The 26,969-nt window shown below is 36.0% G+C and overlaps 4 protein-coding genes across 6 annotated transcripts in view; 1 reads left to right on the forward strand and 3 right to left on the reverse strand.

Moving 5' to 3' along the window:
* Nucleotides 1-1,864, reverse strand: part of LOC107672385 (protein KIAA0100-like) — a 24,893-nt gene extending 23,029 nt beyond the window's left edge. For 2 of the 3 annotated variants that reach the window (XM_016465545.1, XM_016465543.1), the window contains exons 1-3: nt 1,613-1,864; nt 935-1,046; nt 728-854 (exon numbers count right to left, since the gene is read on the reverse strand). In XM_016465545.1, coding sequence (XP_016321031.1) covers nt 728-854; nt 935-1,002 — 195 coding nt within the window. In that variant the 5' untranslated portion in view covers nt 1,003-1,046; nt 1,613-1,864. Of the gene's footprint in view, nt 1-727; nt 855-934; nt 1,073-1,612 lie in introns of all 3 variants that reach the window. The other variant, XM_016465544.1, reaches the window with a different exon arrangement.
* Nucleotides 1,865-2,548: 684 nt separating this feature from the next.
* Nucleotides 2,549-7,214, reverse strand: LOC107672377 (glyoxalase domain-containing protein 4-like). The gene is made up of 9 exons (XM_016465536.1): nt 7,060-7,214; nt 6,809-6,858; nt 6,586-6,706; nt 5,735-5,879; nt 5,459-5,595; nt 4,042-4,128; nt 3,853-3,966; nt 3,689-3,775; nt 2,549-3,421 (listed from the first exon to the last, which is right to left on the reverse strand). Exons 1-9 carry the CDS (start codon nt 7,147-7,149, stop codon nt 3,356-3,358), a joined length of 897 nt encoding a protein of 298 aa, XP_016321022.1. The 5' UTR covers nt 7,150-7,214; the 3' UTR covers nt 2,549-3,355.
* Nucleotides 7,215-8,250: 1,036 nt separating this feature from the next.
* LOC107672374 (rRNA methyltransferase 3A, mitochondrial-like) lies at nt 8,251-12,321 on the forward strand. Its single transcript, XM_016465533.1, has 4 exons — nt 8,251-8,692; nt 10,094-10,338; nt 10,425-10,592; nt 11,777-12,321. The coding sequence occupies exons 1-4, from the start codon at nt 8,316-8,318 to the stop codon at nt 12,283-12,285; spliced, it is 1,299 nt and encodes a 432-aa protein (XP_016321019.1). The 5' UTR covers nt 8,251-8,315; the 3' UTR covers nt 12,286-12,321.
* Nucleotides 12,322-13,945: 1,624 nt separating this feature from the next.
* nxn (nucleoredoxin) overlaps nt 13,946-26,969 on the reverse strand; it is an 84,554-nt gene continuing 71,530 nt past the window's right edge. The window contains exons 4-8 of the mRNA XM_016465591.1: nt 23,858-23,958; nt 22,409-22,515; nt 20,495-20,674; nt 20,257-20,381; nt 13,946-14,530 (exon numbers count right to left, since the gene is read on the reverse strand). Of these exons, the coding sequence (XP_016321077.1) occupies nt 14,348-14,530; nt 20,257-20,381; nt 20,495-20,674; nt 22,409-22,515; nt 23,858-23,958 (696 nt within the window). The 3' untranslated portion in view covers nt 13,946-14,347. The remainder of the gene's footprint in view (nt 14,531-20,256; nt 20,382-20,494; nt 20,675-22,408; nt 22,516-23,857; nt 23,959-26,969) is intronic.

The raw sequence follows: 26,969 nt of genomic DNA on the forward strand, positions 1-26,969 counted from the left end.
ATATAACTTTTATAATTAGAAATATTTTAAGATGAACATTTACTGGACTGAAGCAACTTAGCTTTACTTAATTATCCATTTATTACTTAAAAATCACTTTAAAATGTAAGCATCAAATATGAAACATCAGGCTTTTGAGGAGCATTTATTTGTCCATCTCTCAATCATCACTGCACTGCACTGCATTATATTTTTTGCACCCCACAATTATAATCAAAGCTCTGTAGTTATTAAACTTAGCATTTAAATATCATCTTACGAAGACAAAAAATTTGAAAGATATAGAGTGACAAGTCATATGTACATGCATTACATGCAAGCAGTCTGATTTCATTGATTTTCGAGAAATCCCTCATACTTTTTTTTTGCCCATATAAATATTAGCAATTGCACCAAATTCATATTTTTGGGCCTCTGAATAAAATTAAGGTGTTTTTTCTCCTCAAATATGACCTCTAGATTCTCACCATGTCATACTACATGAGCCATAAAAGGCTGATGCATTAAAAATGATACTCGACAAAGCACATATGTAAACTTTTTAAAATATTTTTGTCTAAAGGTTCAATAAACACTTCCAAATGGATAGATAGATAGATAGATAGATGTTTTGACTATTAATTCATGTGTTAAACTTTACTTTATGAGGTTATGAGGACTATAATAGAGCTGATATTAGATGCAGTTTGTGTGACGTATGTTTTATTGATGCAAAAATGAAACCCACCAGAGTGTGTTGAGGCTGAAACTGAACACTGATTCCTCGCACTGAGAAAAGACCCACAGATCTGATCTTGAGCTCTGCATTCAGGACATCATAGAAAAAACGGACAGCCAAACTGCAAGCAAACCATCTAACAAAACACAAAGAGGGCAGATTTAATAGGTTTGCATTTTCAATATCTGTACATATTGAAGCATGATGGCTTCTTACCTAAAGATCAAAATGAATACAACTGCCAAGATGAGAAATACGGAGATGGCAATCAGCAGGGCAGACATTGTGCTGCAAATGCTCCTTCACATTTAGCCTACAACCATGGCACCTGGAAGAAACCTGACTTCAGACCAGCTGTCAAACAGTCACTCACATTAATTCCTGCAGAATTCTCTCAAAACATGTTAGGTATTAGTGAATACATTCAAGTGAATAGACAAAAGGAATGATAATGCAAGTGCATTAACATGTTAAGAAGCCAAAGTAGTGCATTTACATTTCTGTATTCAATATGTCGTCTGAAATATTGGGTATTTAAAATTTGTTCGTTACAAACAATACTAACTGAATAAGTGACACAGAAGCAGAATGTGTTGCAATTATTATCATCGTACAAGTCAAATTACAGACTAAGAGCTTTGTGCGATAAATAATAGAACAATAATACTGCACAGATTTTTATTCTCGAAACAATCTAATCATTTGATCGTCAGTCTCGTTGTTGTGCCACTCTGCCACTGCAAACAACTGTTGGGTGGAAACTTGCAATGTTGAGCAAAGCACCATTAGCCTGTTAGCTGCCAAAACACTACCGCGCACCTCCAAGCAACAAGTATTTAACTTCCTAATTAAGGTGTTGACTGTAATTAGCAACTTTTAAGTCGGGTTACCCACCTGAAAGGGCTTGTAATGCAGACCAGTGGATCTTTAGGTGTACAGCGCCCCTCCGTCTCATGCTAGGCTAGGCTAACTGCGCTAGCAGCGGGATCATGACAGCTCTCGGTCAATAAACGGACATGCTAATCATGTTTATCCGCTTCCTTAAACACACAACATTATAATTACATCCGCTGTTAAGCTGACAAACCACATTTCATTCTGATTTAGGATTTAAGTAATGGGCTTTCCTCTGTTGTTTCAAGTGTGAAGGCAGAAATACTAACTTTTTGGAAATTGATGTTTTTTATAATAAAAGTCCCATGAGCTGAGCACAAAACAAAGAAGAAGATATTTTTGTTACTTATTTTTTAAACTAAAGGGGCACGAAGGTTTAATGAGTCTTCCCATCTTTATAGACGAAAACTCTGCAATTCTCAGTCTTATTTTAACTATTAAAAATGACAGTATGTAAACTGGCAGTTTTATGATTTGGACAGTCAGCTGACAGTCATCTTTATCTCAGACAGTGTCACCTGACCACAGGTCACCTTGCACCAGTGGTTCTCAACCTTTCTGGACGCTTTTTGGTTAAGCTGTTTCCTCTGTTATTTCTGCAGTGCAACGACAATGCAGCTTAATAAAAAAAAAAAAAAAAAAAAAGTTTTTAATTTGGCTCTACACGATCCCAGGTGAGGAATTGGGGTCTTATCTAGCCTTTTCTAAAAAAAAAAAAAAAAAAGATTTATATTTTATTTTTTATTAAATTTAGAAATTCGGGGTGTTGATATATTAAATTAAAACATGATGTATTTCGTAAGTATATAAGATTTAAGATTCTGTGTTTTTCAATTAAAATAACAGTTACTGAGGAGGAAAAGAAATGTGATTTCAGCTTATGCCTTTTTCATTTTTTTTTTTTTTAAATTTATTTATTAATATTTTTGGCCTTTTAATTTCATTTTTTTTAAAAATACAATAATTTTAATTCATTCTGTGCCCCCTGGTTAAGAACCACTGCCCTACACTCAGTAAGCATTTAGTAAACAATTGATTTAAATCAAATGTATTTATTACTTATTTAAATAATGTAATAATTTATGACTTTATTTAAAGCCAATTTGAATTGAATTTATTTAGTTCATTCTTTTTTCTCTCTAAACTTTTCCACAGATCCCCTAGCACTCCCTTGCAGCCCCCTGGAGGTCCCCGGATCCCAGTTTGAGAACCCCTGGTCGGCTAGTAGACAGCACACAGTTCCTGTCTTATTTACATCTATAATAACTCATACTATAATGTAGAAGCATTACAATACTGATCTCTGCAGGTCAGCAGAATGAAAGCTTTCCGTCTTTCTTTTTCTGCACTTTGGTGTACTGTATACCATGATGCTAGCTAGTAATAATTGCAATTAATTATGAATGGCGCCAAAGGCAGGAAATGTTTCTTTTAACAGCCACTGAATATTTATAACATTACACTTCCTGATTATCTTATTTATTTATCAAACCTATTTACACTTTCAAGAGAATAACAACATAATCATGAAGATTCACTTTTTATAATTACGCAAATATGCATATTTTTCACCATGTCCAAAAGTAGAGAGATGCAGTTTTTTTAGGCGTACTTGATAAAGTCAATGTTATTTTAATGAAATAAAATGATCATCATTTCCGACCCACTGAAATGTATAACAAAAATCTGGTTGACTGAACATCCTGGATCTTTTCAAGCAGCTTCAATAAAGCCAGACAGTGTTTATGCTGAAGCCTTCTGCTTGTTGTGTTTGGCAAACCACTCGTCACTCTTATCTGCAGCCATGGCCTGTGAAAGCAACCAAACAGAAAACACATGAATGCGGTTTGAAAGTGGATGACAGGATTTCCTTTATACTACAGTGGGTACGGAAAGTATTCAGACCCCCTTAAATTTTTCACTCTTTGTTATATTGCAGCCATTTGCTAAAATCATTTAAGTTAATTTTTTTTCCTCATTAATGTACACACAGCACCCCATATTGACAGAAAAACACAGAATCGTTGACATTTTTGCAGATTTATTAAAAAAGTATAATGTGGTGAGACTGATTACCTCATCCAGTAAATCATTCCCCTTTGGGTCCACAGCAGAAAGCTGCCTGAATGCCTCATCGCCCACAAAGCAGATCTCATGGCCATCCTACATGAAACGGAGATCTGACTCAGCCAAGAAAACACTCAGGATCAATCTCAGAACATTAGACAATAAAGACTCACAGGATCTGCAAGAATGACGACTTCCACCGTGGCTTTTCCAGGAGTGTCCAGCCTCACAAGAGGGGTTAGGATTTTCTGCTTTTCTTTTTTCATTAGCGCTTCAATGTCTGGTAACTGCAAAACAAAGACATTTCTATAAAATGACACCAAGTAGAATGGATACTGTTGGCTGATGTTGGAATAGCTGACCTGATCCCGAGGGCAAGCGAATGCGATCCTTCCAAAAGCAGATCCATGATGCACAGCGCCTCCAATGTCCTGTAACTCCAGCTTACACTACAAAAGCACATAACCTATTGAAACGACACATAAACTACCGCTCAAATGTTTGGGGTCGGTAAGATCTTTTAATGTTTTTAAAACAAGTCTCTTATGCTCACCAAGGCTGCATTTATTTGATGAAAATACAGTAAAAATACTATCGTGAAATATTATTATTAATGTAAAACAACTGTTTTCTATTTTAATATATGTGAAAACGTAATTTATACAAAGCTGAATTTCCAGCATCATTACTCCAGCCTTCAGTGTCACATGATCCTTCAGAAATCATTCTAATATGGAAACATTTCTTATTATTAAGAAATGTTAATAATTTAACATTTACATTGTTTAACATCGTTAAACGATGTTAAATTTACAACATTTAACATAGTTTTTTCTAACGATGGCGCCGACGGTGATGGCTGCCTCCCTGGCGTGCTCCGCAGTTGTTTTTATGTTTTTGTTAGTTTGTCCTGTCTTTAGTTATATCCCTGCAATCAGTTTCAACAGAGACAAATTGCTGGACATTCGGAAGTACACACCACCCGATATTTCACCGGTTTTCGATTATTCTGATGTTTTGCTGGACATTGTTGTCGGCGGAGCTGCGGCGCTGTTCTGGCAATAAAGCTCATTCTGATTCTGATTCTGATTCTGATTATTATCAATGTTGAAAACCTCTTAATATTTCGTGTAAACTTTCCAAGCATTCTTTGATGAACAGAAAGTTCAAAAGAACAGAAATATTTTGTCTTTACTGTCACTTTTCATCAATTTAACATATTCTTGCTGAATAAAATATTTATTTCTTCACAAAAAAAAAAAAATATATAGTAGTGCTGTCAAACAATTAATCGCAATGAATCGCATCCAAAATAAAAGTTTTTGTTTACATAATATATATATGTGTGTGTACTGTGTATATTTATTATGTATATATAAATACACACATATACTGGATATATTTTGAAAATATTTACACGTATTTATATTCATGTAATTTATATTATATATAAACATAACGAATTTCTCTTAAATATATATGTGAATGTGTGTGTATTTATATATACATAATAAATATACACAGTACACACATATATATTATGTAAACAAAAAATATATATTTTGGATGCGATTAATCATTTAACAGCACTAATATATAGTAATGTATATATACATTTGTATAAATTATTTTTCTTCCGTAAAGGGCCTGATGTTAGTTTTATAAAAAGAGGATAACCAAACCCAAAGCATGAATTCATTAGGTCTTGGTGAGTGGCATGGTGCCCTCATAAATTAATTATTGCCAAAAATATAATAAATGTATTATTTTCAGCCAAACCTGATTATCTGAGAATCCCATTAAGGCAATCTTTTTGTCCTCATTTTTCTCAATAACCTTCATTCCCAGCAGAGCAGACCAATAATGAACAGAACGCTGCAGATCAGACACTGCCAGAGAGACTTTCTGGACAGGATCTGTTACCAGGACCAGAAACAATCAGTTAGGAGTCAGTATACAATGGCACACTTAACTACACACATTTATTTACTTCCATTTTTCATAAAGGAAGTTCTCACATCCTTATTATAACACACAATTAGTGCAAATACCCACCACAGTTGGGCAGTTCCTTGTCTATAAGGTAGAAGAGGTATCCTCCCGGAGCCTCAGTCATGTAGAGAGACTCTTCGACTTGTGTTAGAGGCCAGTTTAACCTCTTAGCATTACTCACAGCCTGACTGGACTGCAGAGTGAGACCCTAATATTGAAGAGCACAGGGAACCACAGCTTTATTTAGATAGGATCCCATTTAACAGAAAACATGCAGTGGGGGCCAAAGGTCTAAAACTGCTTGTGAAAATTCTTCTATTGTAATTTATTACAAAAATATAAATAATAAATAAATGTGTTATGACAATTCAAGGCTGAACTGAAAAATGATGATTATCAGGTTATCCAGCATGATCACATGAGAGTTCACATGATTAGTGTCACAAATTTATGTACATTTCATTTGTGGCCGAGACATTTGGTAGAATCTGACATTTTATATGATATTTGGTCCAAAAATCATCATTACTGTATATATACTATATAACACTAATGAGTCACATGACACTGGGGAGAGAAAATGGCTAATTGGGCCCAATTTGGACATTTTCACTTAGGGGTGTACTCACTTTTGTGGCCAGCGGTTTAGACATTAATGGCTGTGTGTTGAGTTATTTTGAGGGGACAGCAAATTTACACTGTTATACAAGCTGTACACTCACTACTTTACACTGTAGCAAAGTGTAATTTCTTCAGTGTTGTCACATGAAAAGATATAATAAAATATTTACAAAAATGTGAGGGGTGTACTCACTTCTGTGAGATACTGTATATTATGGTTTCACATGTTTAGATTCTACTTTATGTGTGGTTTCAAGTTATAAATGATTTATATTTATTTATTAGTCATTTACCAGAAAGTCATTGCCAAGGCGATATTCACCCACTCCATAATTATAGGTCAACTCTGCAACAAAGTGGTCATCTTCTGGTCCAAAGCCTACCATGGTTTTACTCCATTTTCCATCATATGGACTGAACACAAACAAGTTATATGCGTAAGCTAATATTGAGAATTTGATACAGGTTATACAGGTAACTAAGCTTTAGTCAAATAAATATAAAAGTATGACTAACCCATTGTAGGTTGCTTTGCAGCCCTCCTCAAATTCTTCATGACGCAGAATCTGTAGATTAGAATGATTTATTATTGTTTATGAATTTAGGTTTTGAGTCCGAGCATAGACGGAAAATACGCGTGCCAACCTGCATTTGGTAATAGCGTGATTAACTGGCTTATCAACAATATTAGGAGGCAAAGTTCCCACTGTATTATTTACATAATAGAACTAGAATTTTACAATAAGATCAGTAGACAGCTCTTCTACCTTCATTCCTAAGACATCCCTGTAAAAAGTGGCTGTTTTGGTCCTGTCTCCTACTTTAAAAACAAAATGCAGTGCTCTTCTTAGTGCCATCACTTTTGAAAGTCTCCTACTGTAAACGCGCTGATCACACACTCTGTGTCAATACACACACCTTGCGATCGACTGCTCTGCTGTCGACAGCCCACAGACTAAACCAAAATAATTAACGTTACTTTCATTTCAACGCGCATTCGCAATGCCATTATAAACGAGGGCACATTACGTCAATATTTGTAATATACTGTAATGCAAAATAACATGCTGCAACATGTTGAATTGAATCTTAATAACACATTTCTTGGTGAATTCTTACATGGTACAGTCCATTCTGGTGCTGGGGCACTGAGTCAACCACGCGAATCGGTTCCAATGAACAGTTCGTTCCAACGAATTGATTCAAATATCGCTTTTTAAATGATCGATATCGAACTGTTCTTTTTTAGTAAACAGTTACATACAGATAATTACACACAGAGACAAAACAACGCAAAGGAAAAGAGTCAGAGAAAAAAAAGTATATGCAACGAGCCAGGGTAAACAACAACAAAGTAATAAATTCACATCTTAAGAAGACACAAAGGATGAATAACAAAGAAATGCCGTTTTCATTGCTTTCGGATGGACAGAATTTTGGATAGTTTCCAGATATTTGTTTTAGTCAACTCTGAATAAAGTAAAAAGAGGTTTGGAGCCAGTACATTTTTGTTTGTGTATATGAAATTTGGCTAACAGGAAACATTAATTATGTAATATTTTCCTGTATCTTCTTTTAAGTGGTCAAAATAAACTTTTTAAAACAAAAAGAGAAGCCACTTACAAAATAAAATTGGACAAACATTAAACATTCTGACCAAAAGTTTTCTGTATAAGTGCATTATTGTCAAAACACATGAATGAAGTCTTCAGCAGAATGACAAAAAACTGCAATTCACTTCAATGTCTGACCTAACTGTTCCCATCACTCATATCCTCAGGGCTCATTATTACGAATCAGAGATTTGATCAAGTTTATGTTTCACTATAGTAAGTAGCAAGTATATGCATATTTTAGATCAATGTCGTTTGTGTGTAATTAGTTGATAAGAGACCCGACTTCTTAAGACACCGGTGAAGTGATGCAATCAACTCTTGAAAAAGATCCGACTCAGAAGAATGATTCACGAAACGGACAGCTGTAGTTCATTCCCTGTGACGCAGGCGATGGGCGGTCAACAAACATGGCAGCGCTCCTGTATAACGTGTGTCGTGGATTTGTTATTTTCGGGGAACGTAGTTTATTACTCAGAGGATATAATAACCACCGGACCTTGGTGAATTCGAGGCGATATGTCCGAGCCCTCCGGCGTAGACCCGTGGCGGTCGTGTATCCTGATGGCGAACGACAGAGATTAATTAAATCAAACGAAGCAGCTGATAAAATGAACCAGAAGCTGTTCACACAGAAGGACAAACACAGAGAGAAAGTCTCAGGGAGAGCTGGCAGCCAGCAGTGGAGTGGACATGTCTCTGCATGTGCAGAAGAGTCTCCACAGATGAAGGACAAACTCTCTGGCCTGCGCTTCGAGAAGGCTCCTGCTGGAGATAACAGACTCGCGTGAGTGGAAAAATGACACCAATTTATCGGCATTCATTTTAAATGGCAAGATGTATGATTCGTTTACGTTTAATTTCTTTTGGTTATTTATTAATTTTCGTGTGTTTAAGAGGAGCACCACCATATACACTGTATTGCCAAAAGTATTGGGGCACCCCCTTCTTTAGAACAGAAAGTATGAAGGTAGAATGACGTCAAAAAGATTTGCATACGCAGGGTAATATTTGTGGAAGTGTACATAAGACTGTAAGCGTAAATTAAATTTGCATGCGCAAGAGAAGCTTTGTAAAGGTGTAAATCGTGTTTCAAGCACAAGAAAAAAATATTTGCAGCATTTTACTGTTACTCGTAAGTGTACCTGCGTATGCAAATCTTTTTGACGTCATTCTACCTTCATAAGAAAGGCACTTCCAAAACTGTGGCAACAGAGAATTGCATTTCCATCTCTGTTGCAGCAGTTTTGAAAGTGTCTAAAATGACTGTACCCATATTTACACAGGGTGTCTGAGGGTCCTTAAAAAGTCTTAAAATGTCTTAAATAACGTTCTCCTAATATAAGGCCTTAAAAAGTCTTAAATTCGGATTCGATGGGTCTTAATTATTTTTGGTCTCATTACCGCTAAAATAAGTCTGACGGACCTAATGACTGAAGATTTTTTCTTCCCGCGGTAAGTTACTGTGTCATACAAGTCATTGGAGTTTGGTGATGATGAGTTTTTGGCGTATTTGGATCGCATATATCTGTTGGACCCAATTAAAAATTTTCCTTAATTACAATAAAAAAATTTAAAAAACTTCAAACAAGAACTTATAACCTTTGACAAAAAAAATAAAGATTTTAATATATTTTGCTATATATTTTTTTTTTCTTTCATATGCAGACTATGAACAATTTTGCAGTAAACAGGTAAAAAAAAAAGTACCACATATCCCTCAAAACACAGCATAAATGTATTGTTGAGGAGTAAATAATAATAATAAAAAAGATATATATAATTTGTATTATTAAAAATGTATATATATATATTTTTTTTAATGCAGTCGCTCTGTAAATGTGTGGGGTCGGAAGAAAAGTGTTTTTGCTGTGCTTCGGCTCTGCTCCTCTGTGCAAATAAATGTACACACACATCCAGGACACGTCTTATAATACCTCACAACCGGTGATTCCCTGGAGGGTTTGTTGTTTTGAATGATCCATGGTCATTGTCATCGTTTTGAATTATCTATGTCCGTCCCGACAGGTCTAAAATATTAATCATTTTTATAGGTTTATCAAAGTGTATTAGGGTAAAGACATGGTTTGGAAGATGGACTGTTTTGCACTCTCTCATTAACATGTTATTTTTATCAAAGAAAAAGTTGCACAGTGTAGTTTTAAGAGATCTGTCACTCTGCCCTCAGGAAGGTGGCCAGTGTTGCCTGGTCCAGAGCGTTTCGGGATAAGGAAGGTAAGGTGCTGCTGGAGGGGAGGCGTCTGATCTGTGATGCTCTGTCTGCTGGAGCGGCTCCTCAGATGCTCTTCTTCAGTGCAGTGGAGCGACTGCAGGAGCTTCCTCTGGGTAAACTACAGCAGGCCAAGCTCATCAAGGTCAGATATGAAGACATGAAGACTTGGTCTGACCTGGTCACTCCTCAGGGGGTTATAGGTGCGTTGCTGACTCTTTTATAAACCTAGTTCACATCTAAATGTTTATAACACAACTCCAATCACATTGTTTCCTTCAAATCGCAGCTATATTCTCAAAACCGGATGCCTCCCGCCTGGTGTTTCCAAAAGACACGCGCTTTCAGTCGGTTCCTTTGTTTCTGTTATGCGACAATATACGTGACGCTGGGAACCTAGGGACTATTTTACGCTGTGCGGCAGCTGCTGGCTGTGAGCGTGTTCTTCTTACCAAAGGTGTGTAATACATTTATATATTATACTTAAACCGTATAAACTTATAAAACACTGCAGCCTGTTTTCACATTCTGGGTCAGTATGTAAACTTTTTAAAGGGGTCATATGATGCGATTTCAAGTTTTCCTTTCTGTTCGAGAGAGAGCGAGAGAGAGAGAGAGAGCGCAAGAGAGCGCGAGAGAGCGAGAGCGAGAGAGAGCGAGAGAGCGAGAGAGAGAGAGAGCGAGAGAGCGAGCGAGAGAGAGAGAGAGAGAGAGAGAGACCAAATACACAAAATTATGATCTTTAAAAAAAACATCATATGAACCCTTTAATATGTTTCAGCAAAAAAGCTACTTCTCATTAATGAGTAAATGTGCAAACAGGTTTTGCATATTACTATGTTATTACTACACTTACCATTCTTTATTAAAAAAGCTAGAACATTTTTTGAAACTTTAAATACTTAAAACTATAGCAAAATGAACTGTAATGCAACAATAATTTAATATTTATGTTACATTTTATATGAATATATTGTTAAATGAAATTAATATAATATGATAATTACCTGTATTAACAATTGAAAACAATGGATTTAATTAAATTCCTTTGAACTTATAACTCATGTCATAAGAGTCCAAATTTCTGAAACCTACATGTTCATATTCTGGTAAAACAACATAAATATTGCTCTAAAATTTATATATATATATATATATATGATGCATATATCTAATAATGCAATGTTAGAAAAAGAGAACCAGAAATCAAGAGAGCAAATGTCATTCCTTAATGAAAAAGTTTATTTCAGCTAACCACACGGAATGTATGACCTGTGCTGGGAAAATGAGTCGCAATGAGCAAATCTTCTACTAAAACAAGTTTATTTTTTTTTTTTTTTGTCTGTTCATATAGTGTTTGTGTGTGCATATGTTTACAAAATTCATAAAAAAAATTCACCACCACAGATATCCAGGTAATGAAATAGTTATCTATTTTAAATAGTTAGATCTCTTAAAAAATACTTATAATAGGGGAAAAAAAAACTATTTTAATAGTATTGACACATTTTCAACTTAGTTTACTGTACTAAAACCATGTTTTTTTGTTTTAAGAATTTTTAGAAATATTTTCCGGGTCAAAAATGACCGGAATGCATTAAACTAAACTCTAATCACTTGCTGGTTTTTTTTTTTTTTCAGGTTGTGTGGACGCCTGGGAGCCCAAGGTTCTTCGCGCAGCAATGGGAGCTCATTTCCGCCTTCCGGTCTTTCCTAATTTAGACTGGGATGAAATTTCCAAGCACTTACCAAAGGACGTGGTTGTCCATGTAGCAGATAACAGTATAAAAGCTCCAGTTCCAGGACAAATAGAAAAAGGTTCTTTGGATGACTACAGTGAAAGTGACTCTGATGAAGAGTCTGATGATGAACCTTCACTGCCGTGTCTGAAGCCTCAGGTGTACTATGAGAGTTGGGCTCAGAGGAGCACGGCACTGGTGATTGGTGGAGAGACGCATGGACTGAGTCTGGAGGCTCGGCGATTGGCTGTGGAAACAGAGGGCAAAAGGCTCTTTGTGCCCATGGCTCCAGGAGTGGAGAGCCTGAACTCTGCAATGGCTGCTAGTATACTGCTGTTTGAAGGCAGACGGCAGCTTCTGCAGTTGTTGGACAAAACACTGCGAAGAACACGATCTAAAATCTACAAATGAGTGTTTTTTTTGTAATGTATTAAAGTTGTTTCACCAGTACTGTCCATTTTCACTTTATTTATCATTGTGCCTTTTGACTGCTTTTAACAGTTTGTCATTTATCCAGTAGATGGCGATTGTGTGTTTTGATGTACTCACCCTCAGACCATACAAGTTGTAGATGAGTTTGTTTCTTGAACTGAACGGATTTGAAGAAATTTAGCATTACATTACTTACCAATGGATCCTCTGTAGTGAATGGGTGCCGTCAAAATGAGAGTCCAAACAGCTGATAAAAACCACAATAATCTACAAGTAATCCACACCACTCCAGTCCACCAGTTAATTGGTGTTGTGAAGCAAAAAGCTGCGTGTTTGTAACTTTAAATAATCATCTCTGGCCAAATTATGAGTTCATAAACCATAATTTTGCTTTCTTTCGCCAATGAAAAAGCTGTCAAACTGCATATTTCTCTCCTGATTCAGACGTGGTGACTTTTTCACTGCACTATTTTAGCTGGAAGCAATGGTTTGAAGATCAAAATGTCTTAATGATGAATTAGATTCTTATAAACATTCAGCTTTTCATTTCAAACAGTCAGACTGGAGTCATGTGGATTTTTGTGATGTTTTTATCAGCTGTTTGGACTCTCATTCTGACGGCACCCATTCACTGCAGAGGATCCATTGGAGAGCAAGTGATGTAATGCTGAATTTCTCTAAACCTGTTCTGTTTAAGAGACAAACTCAGCTACATCTCAGATGGTCTGAGGGTGAATACATTTTCAGCAAATTTTCATTTTTGAGGGAACTATTCTTTGAAGTATGTCAAACAATATGCAGCAAACATTTTAAACAATATCAGGCTATTGCTACACTGTGGCATGACCTCATTGCATTACATGTTTAATTTAGCATGTGGCATATGGTTATTCTGGCAAGATTTCTGTGAAAATATTACAATGTACAGTATGAAAAATGGAAACTATCATCATTATATAGATGTACAACATGTATTTATGTAAGTGGAATTGGAAGATTGAAGGAAGTACATTGCTTTGTGGGATATTTCAGTATTTCTGGTTGTATATCGCATGATCTGGCAAATTTAAAAGGTCAACTGAGTAATATGAAAGTATCAGAAAATCTGCTTAATGCATGCAGTATGCATACTACAGAAACTGAGTAGTAGGGTAGTATGAATTGCAAACATAGTCCCAAGTATAAAGAGAACAGAGGCATTTTAAACAGTGAGTTTTAATGGCTATGACATTTCAAACACAACCAAGGACAGACAGACTGTGCTTTAATTGGCTACATTTCACAAAGAAGCTTGCAATTAGATGCCGTTTATTGTGCCTTCAAAAAACATAGACCGCTTTAATACAGGGGACCTTCACAGAAAATCCACTTAAATGTCATGTTTGAGATGGGAACAGATCAGTCATTCAACAACATCAAATATCAACAAGAAGGTGGGCGAAGACCTTTAAAGTATCAACTACAGACAACTGTATTAAAAATAAACAGCGGCAGCCACACAAAGAATAGCTAGTGCCTTCTATACAAGGATATCAACATCAGCTTGTTCATGTATGCATATTTATCAGCACCCATAAGTAGAGAATCACAGCCGTACAGAACATATGGCCACGTAAAATGTGCAGTATCTGTGGAAAAATAATAATAATACATCTACCAAGCTATATTTATTCTAAGCTCTTGATTCTTGAAACAATATCCAAGGATAGAAGGAAATACTTGATCAAAATCTCAATAAAAGCAAATCAGAACAAAGTCGTGTTCACTTGCAGCTGCAGGGGTCAATCTAATCTCTAAATGTAACGGCAAAAGACAATCAACGTTAAAATCTGCATTTTACCATCAGCGCTGTAGTAAATGCAAGGCACCACAGGAGGAGGCGGCCGCTTCGAGATGGAGGGGCACGTATTAAAAGAAGTAAAATATCAATACAAAGTACGCTTCTGTTCGAACAGTCTGACAGGAAGAGAAGAGAGAGCACGCCTGGAGGTCAAGGGCCAGATGGAGGTTCGGGTAAAAGGGTGCAGGGAGTTCAAGGACTTCAAATGGGCTCCGGTTTGAGCTTCTCGGCCAGAAAGTCACTAACAAACTGTTCTACCACAGCAGGTGTGATTTCCTCCACGTCTTTAACGTATTTGGCGTGGGCCGACATGTCCAGGATGGTGAGGAGAGGCGCGGCCTCAGGCAGGTTGGTGTAGTCCCGCAGGGAATCGCTCATATCATCCTGTCAGGAGATGAAAACATCAGCTGAAGTGATTATTATTGTCTGTGAAGAGCAAAATGACAAAAAAAAAAGTGAAGAAATGAACTGGAAATGACCACCATGGAGACACAGGGAAACAAAAAAACTGCACTGAGTGCAGTATAAAGCTCTCGCTCTCTCGAAATCAGCATGATGCCACAGACGGGGGAGTCTCTTTCTACCCTATCCGGAGCAGAGTTGAGAGCTCCTCTCACTCCCCACAGAGAGGAGGTCTCTGCTACAGCAGGAGAGGACCAGGAGGGGGTTCAAAAACATCGCATCACCCACCTTGTTGCTTTTGAGGCACTACAACCCCAGGAAGCTTCAAAGAGATGAATCACACTGTGTGAGTGTGGAATAAAAATTCCCATTATTCCAGATGGGGGTCCCTAAATATGTGTTTGTGGGGTAACAAAGGCAGGCGGAGTGATTTTATTTTCCGAATCTCTTCTGCAGTCTTTCTTTAAGATGTGGTTTGATCTCAATACCTCAGAAACCCTACGGCTCCATAAATGCTGCTTACCAAAATAAACAAAAAAACTAATTTAACATATCCTACATGAATTAAAGAGTAAACTGGATGTTTATGGTTTGGCAAGAATGCCTTTGTTCATATCTGTTGTCAGGGGCAAGTATCCTTCAAGAGCTATTTCTTTTGTTTGTGGACATAGTGCATCATGATGTATTATCTAAACACAGAACAACCACATTAAAAACAACATTATAACATATTATAACCATATAAAGTCTACTGTATCATATTTGATACATATTTGATAAAAATGTCCACTTTCAGGTAGTGATTCACTTGTCCTTTTTGCTATTAAATCTTTATTTATTTTTATAAAGTAAACATAAGAATAAATTGTATATTGTTCATATTTCAAGATGAACACTTTCTTGACTGAAAAATCTCGAGTTTCCTTGAATATGCACTTTTTTATGTTTATGTTGAAATGTGAGCATCAGTTATGACAAATGGAACATTTATTTGATAATTTCTCAATCATCATCAGTTTGCATTGCATTATATGTTTTGCTCCCCATTATAAATCTGATACTTATATGCATTTTATCTTAAGTAGTTTGCTATATTTTTTTTTTAATAATTTTGATTTACATTACAAACTATCAGAATGTTATCTTACCTTTTAGCCATATAAATATCAGCAGTTGCACCAAATTGCATATTTTTTGCTCAGTTTGAGCCTCTGAATAAAATGAAGGTGATTTTCCCCCCTTGAGTTTGAGCTTCATGTTCTCACTATATATGAGCCATAAAAGCCTGACCTATCAAATATCATCCAAAACGTAAAACACAAACTTTTTTTTTTTTTTTTTTAGATTTTCTATTATATCTTGCTTAAAAATAGTTTCAACAAATTATATATCTCGCCTAAAGACACTTTAAACAATTAGATTATTATTAATCTATTACTTCTATTATCCTATTAGTCTGTTATCTATTCTATAATCTATTATTTATATTTATTTCATGTCACGTCAAGCTTTACAGAGCTGAAAGTGCCTACTTTCTCCACCAAAAATAACTAATATATTTCTAGAAGCAACAGGTCATCTCTTACTTCTCTGATTCAAACCGATTATACTTCTCTTTGTAAAGTCAGCCAAATGAGTGTGCCTGGGAAAGAACAGCACAGTAATTTCACATGGAAGGCATTAATAACACAAGACATGGTTGCATTTTTGACCACAAGAGGGCAGTACAACAGTTTCAAAGAGTTTTGGGTTCGTTTATTTCATCTCTGACTGGCTCCCAGTGAAAAACTATGAGCTATTCCACAGCAGCACATGGATTAAACCACACAATCAGATTTTGGGCCCGTAAAAGAGTCGTTGTGCCGTTTTTGCTACCTAAAAAGGACATGTAGGGCAACAGAAAGTTTGTGAGCTCGACTTCAAACAAAACTACTAAGAGATGGAACGGCAGTATTGTAACAATGAAGAAAAACTAAGCATTTTACAAGAGGCTATTTGAAATTTGAAGTCTAACATCATTGTTACTAACCTTAAAAAATACTCAGAAATCCTCAACGCTCAAGCAATACGAAGGATGAGGACTCAACCTTAGATGACTACAGATTTCCTGTTTTATGGAGCAGGAAAAGTAGATCACATGGGGTCGTCACTGGTGGTTTTACCCATAATCACTTCCTGTTCCACGTTCCAGATGCATTCCACTGTCCGATGTGAACCCACAACGCACTGCATCGGATTAACTCGGAATGATCAACGAGAAAATCACTGCATCAGGCGAGACAATGGCTGTCAAAATGTGACATACATTACAACGCGAAAAGCCGGTTTCTGGGATTTGCGCTAAATGCTCTCTTGTAAAGATTGTGGACGGATAAAGATCAGCGAAAGCCGTCCATCAGCAGAAGCAAATATAGAGAGAAATGGAGTCTGTCAGTGTAACCCTTCCAGGTTTGTAGATATGAAAAGATTACATCTCTCAGGCTGTCTGCATGTCTATGGTAAGCCATGCATCTTCTTTTGTGGAGCAGCTAACCTTGTGTAAACTGTTCTTCAACCCCGGCGGCCCTTTGGCGCACACACATAGTCCCTCGCCGCCTGCAGCGCTGAGCTCTCCGTGTGGAGACAAAGGGTCAGCCCATGGCTGCCTCCAGCTGCTAGTGTGATAAGGGCCAGTGTGTTTACCAAATTGCACCGGCCCTACAACGTTAAGTTTATTCTGCCTATTGTGGGCCTGTAGCATTCCATAAGCATTAGCCATCTGCTCATGCAAGCACAGATATGGCTGTCTGATTGGCCAGCTCACTATGAACGGCCCGTGCTGATTGGTTATCTGAGAGCTCTGATCTGAACCCAACAGTGTTCTAGCTGTGCGCTGCACCAGACATTAGGTTCAAATAATTGCTCATTGGAAATAAATAAAAGCCATCAGTGAATGAATGTGTCTCGTTGCCAAGCTCTGATTGGGTATTGCGTCACTGATTAAAGGATTATTCTCGGTTAAATACGAATTATGGTCTATCGACAGCATCTGAGGTATGTTGGTTTATAAAAACAAAGAAAACATTGGTGAAAAATCCTTCAAAGAAATGTTCTGATTTAAACCCAAACATAAATCATAAAATAAAATATAAAATAAAAAAATATTGTGGGTTTTATTAGAAAAAAAAAAAAACATATACACTACTGTTTAAAAGTATGTTGTTGTTATTTTATTATTGTTTTTTTTTACCGTTTTTGAAAGAATCTCTTTTTTGCAAAATTGACAATGTCTTAACCTATAATAAAAACACAAAGCTAAGCAAAGCAAAAAAAACACACACACCCATTACCACAGGAAATAATTTTGGCCCCCAGTTTGAAAAAACAAACAAACAGAATTTACAGTAATGAACCTACAATAAAAGTCTATGGGGAAAGGCATTGTGCCAGGATAAACATTTAAACACGTGTTGCAAAAGTATCACCACAAGACTTAAACTTTAAAGTGTTAACATGAGATTAGTGTGATATAATTCCATATTACCATTGTCTGTGCAATGTCCTAATTTGTATAATAATATGCATCAATTAAAAACAATAAAATAAAAATAAAACAAACAATACAAAAAATGAAAACAAAAAAGGCCAGACAAAACAAAACCACAACACAGCAAAACAAAGCAAACAAAAACAACATAACACCAAAAACAAAACAAAAAAACAAGCCAAAACACAACACAGCAAATCAAACATAAAAAATCGAAACAAGAGATCACAAAAAAACACAAGCAAAGCAAAGACAAAACACAACCAAAAATAAAACAAAACCCAACACAAGTAAAGCAAAACACAACAAAACAAAGCAACATAAACAAAAACACCACATCAAAACACAACACAACAAATCAAACAAAAAACTAAACAAAAGACCAAACAAAATGCAAGCAAAGCAAAGAAAAAAACAACCAAAAATAAAACAAAACCCAGCACAAGCAAAGCAAAGCAACACAAAAACAAAACCAAACAAAACAACAACACAGCAAAACAAAACAGAAAACAAAAATAGTAGAGTAAGGGAACTACATTTGGCACTTTTAGGGTTTAAAATGTCAGATGTTGGTAAATGTGTAGTGTAGAGCTTGGTTAAACGTGCAGGGAATGCCTAAAAACCAGGCATAGCCAAATGCCATCCTGAGGATCTGCCATTTCAGGGTGTGCCACAAACACACACACACACACAGAGAGAGAGAGAGAGAGAGAGAGATAAAGACTGAACAGTGGCAAGAAAGCTAAAGTGAGAAGGGAAAAGTAAAGAAAGGGGCTGCTAATCATCTATTAATTACAGCTGCCTTCACTCTCTACATGACTTCCATAAAGGTCACAAAGAGAAAACAGGAGATAAGAGTTATGAAAATGTTGGCTTTCCTCCCTCTTGGCATGCAGGCTTGAAAGACGAAGAGGAGATCAGGGAGATGAAAAAAAAAAATCGAGGGAGGGGGAGAGAAAGAGAGAGAAGGGCACAGCTGTTTTGGCACCCTCTGGATTTGAGGCTTGTGCTACATGTGCTTGCCATTCAACTGCAGCTCCTTTTATTTCCTGCATGTACATGTTGGTGATTGCAGGCGCCCTCCTGAAGGATTGTTTTACACAAATATACAGAAACAGATGGCACATCACAGTTGTGTGTAAAAGCAAGCAAACATTCTGATTGTTGTGGCAGAGAAGACTTTTTTTTTTCAAAATCTCACTCAATAAAGCCTTGAAGAGACCGTTAACCCAAAGAATGGGAAATCTGTCATTATTTACTCACTTTCATTTTGTTGCAAACCTGTATGACCTTTTTATTTTCGAAAGGTTGAATTTTGAATAATGTACTGTTCACTCTTGAATTTATGCATTCGAATAAAGGGGCACTGAAGCTTTTAAGCTTCAGTGATAAAGGAAATGATGCAAAAGCACCATAAAATCATCGTAAAAGTAGTCTTGTAAGACTTGTGCACTATATTCTAAGTCTTCTAAAGTGAAATGTTACATTTATTTGACAGGCCTAAATATGGCTGCATGATACTGAAGAAAAAGGTGTTGTGCGATAATGCAATAATGCATAATGCGTAATTCCATATGCAATACCATAATGTAAAATAATTTTAAATGATATTTAATTTTTATTTCAATTCTGAAAATAATGTGACCAACAATTATTATTATTAATATTATTATCACGCTAAATTGTTGGCAGCAGCTGCGAGTACCTTGGGTTGACAATGTCTTGACTTATAATAAAAACACAAAGCTAAGCTAAGCTAAGCAAAAAAACAACAAAAAAAAAAACACAAATGCCAAGTAACAGTCACATACACAGGCTATTTTTTGCTAACATAAAACTGACTTTTCATAACATTTTTAAGAATTAAAATGATTGAAAGACGTTGCAAAATGAATAGCACAATTTGTACATTTGCATATATTTCAAAATAAACTGCACAAGCCTAGAGTAAAATTTAAGTTGTTATTCACTGATAATCTTCATATCCAGTGAATATCCAGATTGAGTCAGTCTGGATCAGTTTGATTCATGAACGAATCATTCAGACCGAAACTGATTCAAAGAAAGATCTGAACCACTGTTTACAGTAGAGTACATGAGGTAAGTAAATAAATGACAAACTTTCATTTTTGGGCGAACTTCACCTAATTGTTTGATTGCATACATAATTGGACAAACATACCTCTCCAGCGACAAAAAAGAGCAGTGGTGTCTCCTCCTCCTTTGCCTTGTATTTGGCCATGATCTTCTCTGCGATTGGCTGGATGAGCTCCTTGGCCGGCTCCAGCTCTCCCTCTTCCTCAGCATCTAAATGAGAGGTTAAAAACAGTGAGATGAGAGAGGAAGATGAAGAGTGAAGTGAAGAGTCAATAGGCTTTGAGTGCTCCTCTGCAATGATCTCAAACACAGCTTCATCTCACCTACGAACAGAACCAGGCAGGGCCCTTCATGCAGCTGCACGGCGTTGGATTCGCTGAGCTCCAGCACGGGTCGCGGGTGCCATGGGAAGAGCCTACAGTCGGGGTCATTGAGAATCTCCACCCGCCCCTGTCGCGTGATCATGTGACCCTCTGTGTCCAGTAAAATCAGTGTGGGGATACCTGGAAAAGGTTAAATGGCAAAAAACTGTATAACAATATTCTTTAGACTTATTTAATGTCAAGATATGATTAAGTAGTGCCACAAGCAAACAATTACTTTAAAATTTAATACGTCACACATTTATTAAACATCAAATAGGTTATAATTGGCTGTAATTTAGTGTAATTATAGGATTCAAGCCTACAATGTTAAATCTAATAAATCAAATTTATTAATATATACATTGCCATTTAAAACATCTAAAGAAATTGATTCTATTATTCAGCAAAGACGCAATAAATTGATTAAAAGTGACAGTGCAGACATTTGTAATGTTACAAAAGATGTCTATTTCAAATAAATACAGCAAATTAGCATATTAGAATGACTTCTGAAGAATCATGTGACAGTGAAGACTGGAGTAATGATACTGAAAACTCAGCATTGCATCACAGGAATAATTTACATTTTAAAATGTATTCAAATAAAAATCAGCCATTTTAAAGTGTAATAATATTTCACAATATTACTGTTTTTATAGAATTTTTTATCAAATAAATTAAGTCTTTATATTAATTTATTTACATTAACATTCTTTTAAAAATCACTTAAACAGTAGTGTACAATCGTTCATGTTAGTTCATTACGAATAATGTTAACATACTACTTTTAAAAGTTAAGTGTCAGACTTACTGTAAAATTAACAATAATTTACTATTGTGTTAAACTTATTGTAAAATGTTCGTAATATGTTACTGTATGTTTTAATGCTTGAATTTTTTTTTACATTTTATTGAAAAGCTGTTGAAGTTTTGTTAGTGTGCCACTTTTTTTGTCGACTAGTGACAAAATGGTGATTAAATTAAAGGACAACTCATTTTATTGCTTTGTATTATTGTTTTTGACATGCCTTACCACATTTAATGGTACAGTAAGTGGAGCTGCTTTAAGCTACACAAAGGTCCTCCACACCCCAAGCACAACACCAGCACACAAAGGCACAGTCAGACAGCCTGTGGTCACACCGATCTCTCTGTACGGCCATCCTCTCTCAAACGCTCTTTGAGATAGAAATCTGACTGCAGTATTAGTGGCCTTATCAGACTCTCACAGCGACTTCAGGCTGGAGGTGGAGGAACGAGGGAGTCAGTATCAACTCATCCAAGATGAATTCCACACATTCCAGGCCGGATAGGCATGAAGCCAGTACTTTCCCTCTCAATGCATCCGCTCCCAATGGAGAAGAGACGACAGCAAAACGAAAGAGACTTTTTTGACTCTTAAAGGGGTCATATGATACCTGGTCCAGAGTTTTTGGGCACACTGTTTTACACACTGTCGCAGCTAATTACGGCAGAAAGATTTATATTAAAGATTTTCATTCTGTCATTATTTATTAGCCCGCATGCCATTCAAAGCACAAAGGAAGACGATATTATGAAGAATGTCTTCATAATGTGTTTTTTGTCTATACAGTGAAAGTCGATGTTGGTCAAGTGTTGTTTTGGACCCCATTGACTTCCATTATATGTATAGAAACAGAATGCTTCTTTTGTGTTTTCAGAGAGGTGGGGAACAGTAATAGTAAAGTAAACTTGATTAGCCGCCCACATTCCTGAGGTCCTACAGCTCAGTTTGCAGTTCCTGGCAGGGTCAGCTGTATCCAGCGACGGCCAACGTGACATCCAACCACACGCTGTTACATCAAGCAAACGCATTTCCACCTGAGCCAGAGTTAATGTCCACAGACGTACCTTGGATTCCATAGAGTCTGTTGAGTCGTGACCGTCTGGCCTCGTCTGTGTACGGCACCGCCAACCACGGCATCTCGCTAAAATACTGCGTAAATGACTCCTCTGACCTGCGTCACAAAACACAAGCTGTTGCAATCTTCATTGTGTGTTTAAAGTGTCCTCCAACTTTAAAATAATCAAACAATTATCGGTAATAAGCAACAAGTATGTACGATTTTATGTGTGGAAGTTAAGAATGCACAATATATTGGTGTGAGTTAATGGCCAATATTAGAGATTTGAATTTATTGCTATCAGTTGATATCGTATATATCTGTAAATAGACCGATACTGGATATTTCATTGTGCTTATATTCCCTATTTTTCGATTAGATAATCGCCATTGCGATTTTCCAAACCTCACTTTAAGTTAATCTCTAAATACACTTAATTAATCATTTAATAACACGCACTGTTAAATCCATTTTCACACTGTACATTTTAATATGAATAAACACTGAATATCTAGCATTCAAATTAAAACCTGGAAATACATAGAATGTTTTAGGATTTTGAAGAAATGGCATGTGTGTGTGTGTGTGTGTGTGTACACAACATAATTTGTAATTAGTGTTTTATTTTTTTTAATAAGTCAAAGCAATGTAGTTGTAATTTTACTGTACTGTACTTTTTGTAAATGCTTGTAATTTTAATTTTGCCGATTTATCGGTTATCATAACATGAAAATCATGAAGATCAGTATTTTAATAATTAGTGCATCCCTAGTGAACGTATATATAAAAATTGTCCAAAATCTGAGACCACACCAAATATTTGGGATTCAAAAATTACATTTAAACCAGGAAATAAAATTTTTCTAAGGATTTTTATGAAATGAAAAATAGAAATGTGAAGACAAAATGAATCCACTGAAATTGTTTAGTGTGTGTGTCTATAGCCTATATGTTAATAATATAATTTGTGATTAAATAAAAATGACTGAATTAGAAAAACACCCCCAAAAAATAATAAAAATATGACCCTGGACCACAAAACCAGTCTTCAGTCGCTGGGGTATATTTGTAGCAATAGCCAAAAATACATTGTATGGGTCAAAATTATTGATTTTACTTTTATGCCAAAAATCTTTAGGATATTAAGTAAAGATCATGTTCCATGAAGATATTTTGAAATTACCTACTGTAAATATATTAAAACTTAATTTTTGATTAGTAATATGCAAACCATACATCAATGGAAAGCTTATTTATTCAGATTATGCATAAATCTCAATTTCGAAAAACTGACCCTTATGTCTGGTTTTGTCGTCTAGGGTCACACACACACACACACACACACACACACACACATATATATATATATATATACATATATATATATATATGTATATATATATATATATATGTGTGTGTGTGTGTGTGTGTGTGTGTGTGTGTGCATGTTTCTTACCTATCAGCACTGACAAACACAATCTCAAATTTGTGCCCTGATTCTTTCACTTTCCGGTACGATTCCACCAACACTCGGGTTAGACTGCGACAAGGAGGACACTGTGAAAGAAAACACACACATAAACACATACATAAGCTATGGCGAGATCTCCTGAAGGGTTTCTGATAATAAACAGCACTTGGTGGCCTTGTGAGCGCCCAGAGTACTTAATATTACTCTCCCTGCAGTTCAGCACTCCTTCAAGAAAAAAACAAAACAAAACAAATGTGACTAGGACCTGGAAGAGCTTTTAAACTCATCCTGTCTTTTATGGCTTGGAGGCATTTTGTGCTGCATGTTTTTCTCTTTTCACAAGAGTGCTACATACTGCCTGACATGCTTCACTCAGCTCTCTTCAAGAGCTCCCCAGCCCCGCGCAGACTTTGACTACCGGCAGGCCCACACTGAACGAAAGCTCAGCAGATTTACACAGAACTCAAACGCCTGTCATTCACAAAGTTTAAACATCCTCCGGCCCTTCTGGCTTTCTCTATCAAATATTTAGGTGGATCTGATTAACGCTTCCAGCTACTAGTATGTTGTAGTACTCATTTATCATATTTTAATCCTTTCCACAGATATTCCTTGTTTTTGTAACATTTTAAACCTCTTCACTGTCACTTCTGATCAAGTTAATGCATCCTTGCTGATATAAACTATACATCTTACTGACATATATTGTTTACTGTTTCATGAATGTAACTGCAATTATTTGTAGACTAATGATTAAATATAATGTAATTTAATAGTAAAAGTAACTGTGATTAATAGTAAAATAACTTAAAATTGATAATTTGATATAATTTACCAGCACCACACAAATCACAAACTGAAATGTGCAGTGAATTTATAAACGTTTTAGAAGGTTACAACCAAAAATGTTGACCTTTCAAAGATGACGAAAAGTATGGATCAGCCAAATGTGGCATTAAAAGGATAGTTCACCCCAAAAATGAAAAGTGCGTCATCATTTACTCACTCTTATGTTGTTATAAGCCCGGTATTCTTTTTATTTTACTGTAGTATGAAACATAAAAGCAGATATTCTGAAGACTGTTTTGGTTCCCATTGACTTTGTATGGACAGAAATACAATGGAAGCCAATGGGAACTGAAACCTTTTGGCTATTAACATGCTTCTTTTATGTTCCACAGAAGTTAGAAACACGAGGTTTGGAACGACATGAGGGTGAGTAATTGATGACAGAATTTCATTTTTGGGTGAACGATCCCTTTAAGTTATTCATATTCATGAGCCAGCCAATCAGACTTCGTAGACGATTTCAGTCTGTAGAAAATTAAAAATAAAATAAAAATCACTCCAATTAAGCAAACTCTCCCTCTGTTTCCTAGAGGTTATTTGAGGTCATTTTCAAATGAATAAAAAAAAGGGAGGCATTATTATATCAATGGAAACAATATATCCAGGCACACTTAGTCTTATAAACGTCACTTTAATAGAGGGTCACTTTACGCTGGTTAGGAACGAGGAATGCGGTGCTGGAATAATAAACTGAAATATATAGCCTGGTTTTGTGGCTCATCTTCACAATTTGTCTGGGTTTGGAAAAGGGGGGAACTGGAAAAACAAGCTCCCGCTACTGTGGCTGCAGCTCTGTGGACTGGCACAAGCAGTGCCCGTGTTTGCAGAGAAACGCTGTCAGTTGAGTGTGTCACGTACTGGCCTGAGTGTTAGGAGGGACTTTTATAGTGGGAAATAGCAGGGTTTCTGTAGAAAAGGTTTCAGATGGTGGGAAACCCAAAAGGAACAGTAGTGCACACTGTAACACCATGTTTGATATCCGATTCATGAAAAAAATTACTCTTATGAAATTATTCTTTTAAGAGAGTCAACCAGAAAGATTCATGAAAAAGCCTCAAACATGCACATGAGTTATTAGAGGTCTGAATCAGACTCAGTGAATCATTCACAGCCATTATACAGTCTCGCTCACTGAATCATGTCTAATTTTTTTGGTTATTTTCAATTTAAAATGTTTCTGTTATTTATACTAATTACTTACCCTTTGTTATTTTAGTATCAGTGAGATATTATAGATTTTATTAATATTTTTAATTAGGTTTTAATTTTTATTTAATTGTATATTCCATTTTTATTTAAAATGTTAAGTTTTAGTTATTTTGTTGTGTTTTTTTGTCATTTGTAGTAGGGCTGTGCGATTTGGTGGAAAATATCAAATTGCGATTTTTTTTGACAGATATTGCGATTGCGATTTGATTTGCTATTTTAAATTTGCGAAGTCAAATTTAAACGCGGAGCCAGGCGCGATACTGCCAGATGCGCTCGTGAAGACTTGCGGTGCGGAGCCAGATGTGAGTATAAACGAGCATTACGAGACAGGCTGCGTGAGTGCGGCAAGCATGAACGGCTCGTCCGTGACACGGGATTCGCGCCGCGTGGGGCAGAGAGGAGCGAGTATGAGAAGCATAGTACTTTTAACATGTCTACAGTATATAGTTTATATTAATCTTAATTTGTAGTTAAAATAAATTAAAATGAGAAACGTTGCCTTCGAATCTAGCTGAAATAAAAATGTTTCATTAATAAATTTTTTAAGTTTTATTTCTTTTTTTAATGGTTTTAGTTAAACTAAATTAAAATAAAAATGCTATAATATATATATATATATATTAGGGGTGCAACGGTTCAACTTACTCACGGTTGGTGTTTTTCAGGTAGGTCTAACAGTTTTTAGATACAGAAATTTAATAAAGTAATCAAATGTAAAACTACATTGCATATTTGACTGTATAAAAAGTTGAACCGCGGTCCTAGTACATGCCGAACTGTGTGTGGAGAACCGTACGGTTAGATTTTTTACCGACAACCGTTGCACCCCTAATATATATATATATATATATATATATATATATGTGTGTGTGTGTGTGTGTGTGTGTATATATATAATAGGGGTGTTACGGTACACAGATGTCACGGTTCGGTGTGTACCTCAGTTTCGGGAGTCACGGTTCGATATGATTCTGGTAACAACAGGAAAAAAAAAATCTACTATGCTAGGTTTCTTTTCATTTATTTATATTACGGACAG

This window comes from Sinocyclocheilus anshuiensis, unplaced genomic scaffold (assembly GCF_001515605.1).
Source record: "Sinocyclocheilus anshuiensis isolate Anshui unplaced genomic scaffold, SAMN03320099.WGS_v1.1 scaffold144, whole genome shotgun sequence".
Taxonomy (NCBI): domain Eukaryota; kingdom Metazoa; phylum Chordata; class Actinopteri; order Cypriniformes; family Cyprinidae; genus Sinocyclocheilus; species Sinocyclocheilus anshuiensis.

What these genes read in the sequence shown, in the direction of transcription:
- LOC107672377 (XM_016465536.1), bottom strand. Translation starts at nt 7,149, where the DNA reads ATGGCACTAAGAAGAGCACTGCATTTTGTTTTTAAAGTAGGAGACAGG. An exon ending in GCCTTGGCAATGACTTTCTG is followed by an intron (nt 5,880 to 6,585) that starts GTAAATGACTAA and finishes CTTCAATATTAG; the next exon opens with GGTCTCACTCTGCAGTCCAG. An exon ending in TCGTCATTCTTGCAGATCCT is followed by an intron (nt 3,776 to 3,852) that starts GTGAGTCTTTAT and finishes CGTTTCATGTAG; the next exon opens with GATGGCCATGAGATCTGCTT.
- LOC107672374 (XM_016465533.1), top strand. Translation starts at nt 8,316, where the DNA reads ATGGCAGCGCTCCTGTATAACGTGTGTCGTGGATTTGTTATTTTCGGG. An exon ending in CACTCCTCAGGGGGTTATAG is followed by an intron (nt 10,339 to 10,424) that starts GTGCGTTGCTGA and finishes TTCAAATCGCAG; the next exon opens with CTATATTCTCAAAACCGGAT. An exon ending in GCGTGTTCTTCTTACCAAAG is followed by an intron (nt 10,593 to 11,776) that starts GTGTGTAATACA and finishes TTTTTTTTTCAG; the next exon opens with GTTGTGTGGACGCCTGGGAG.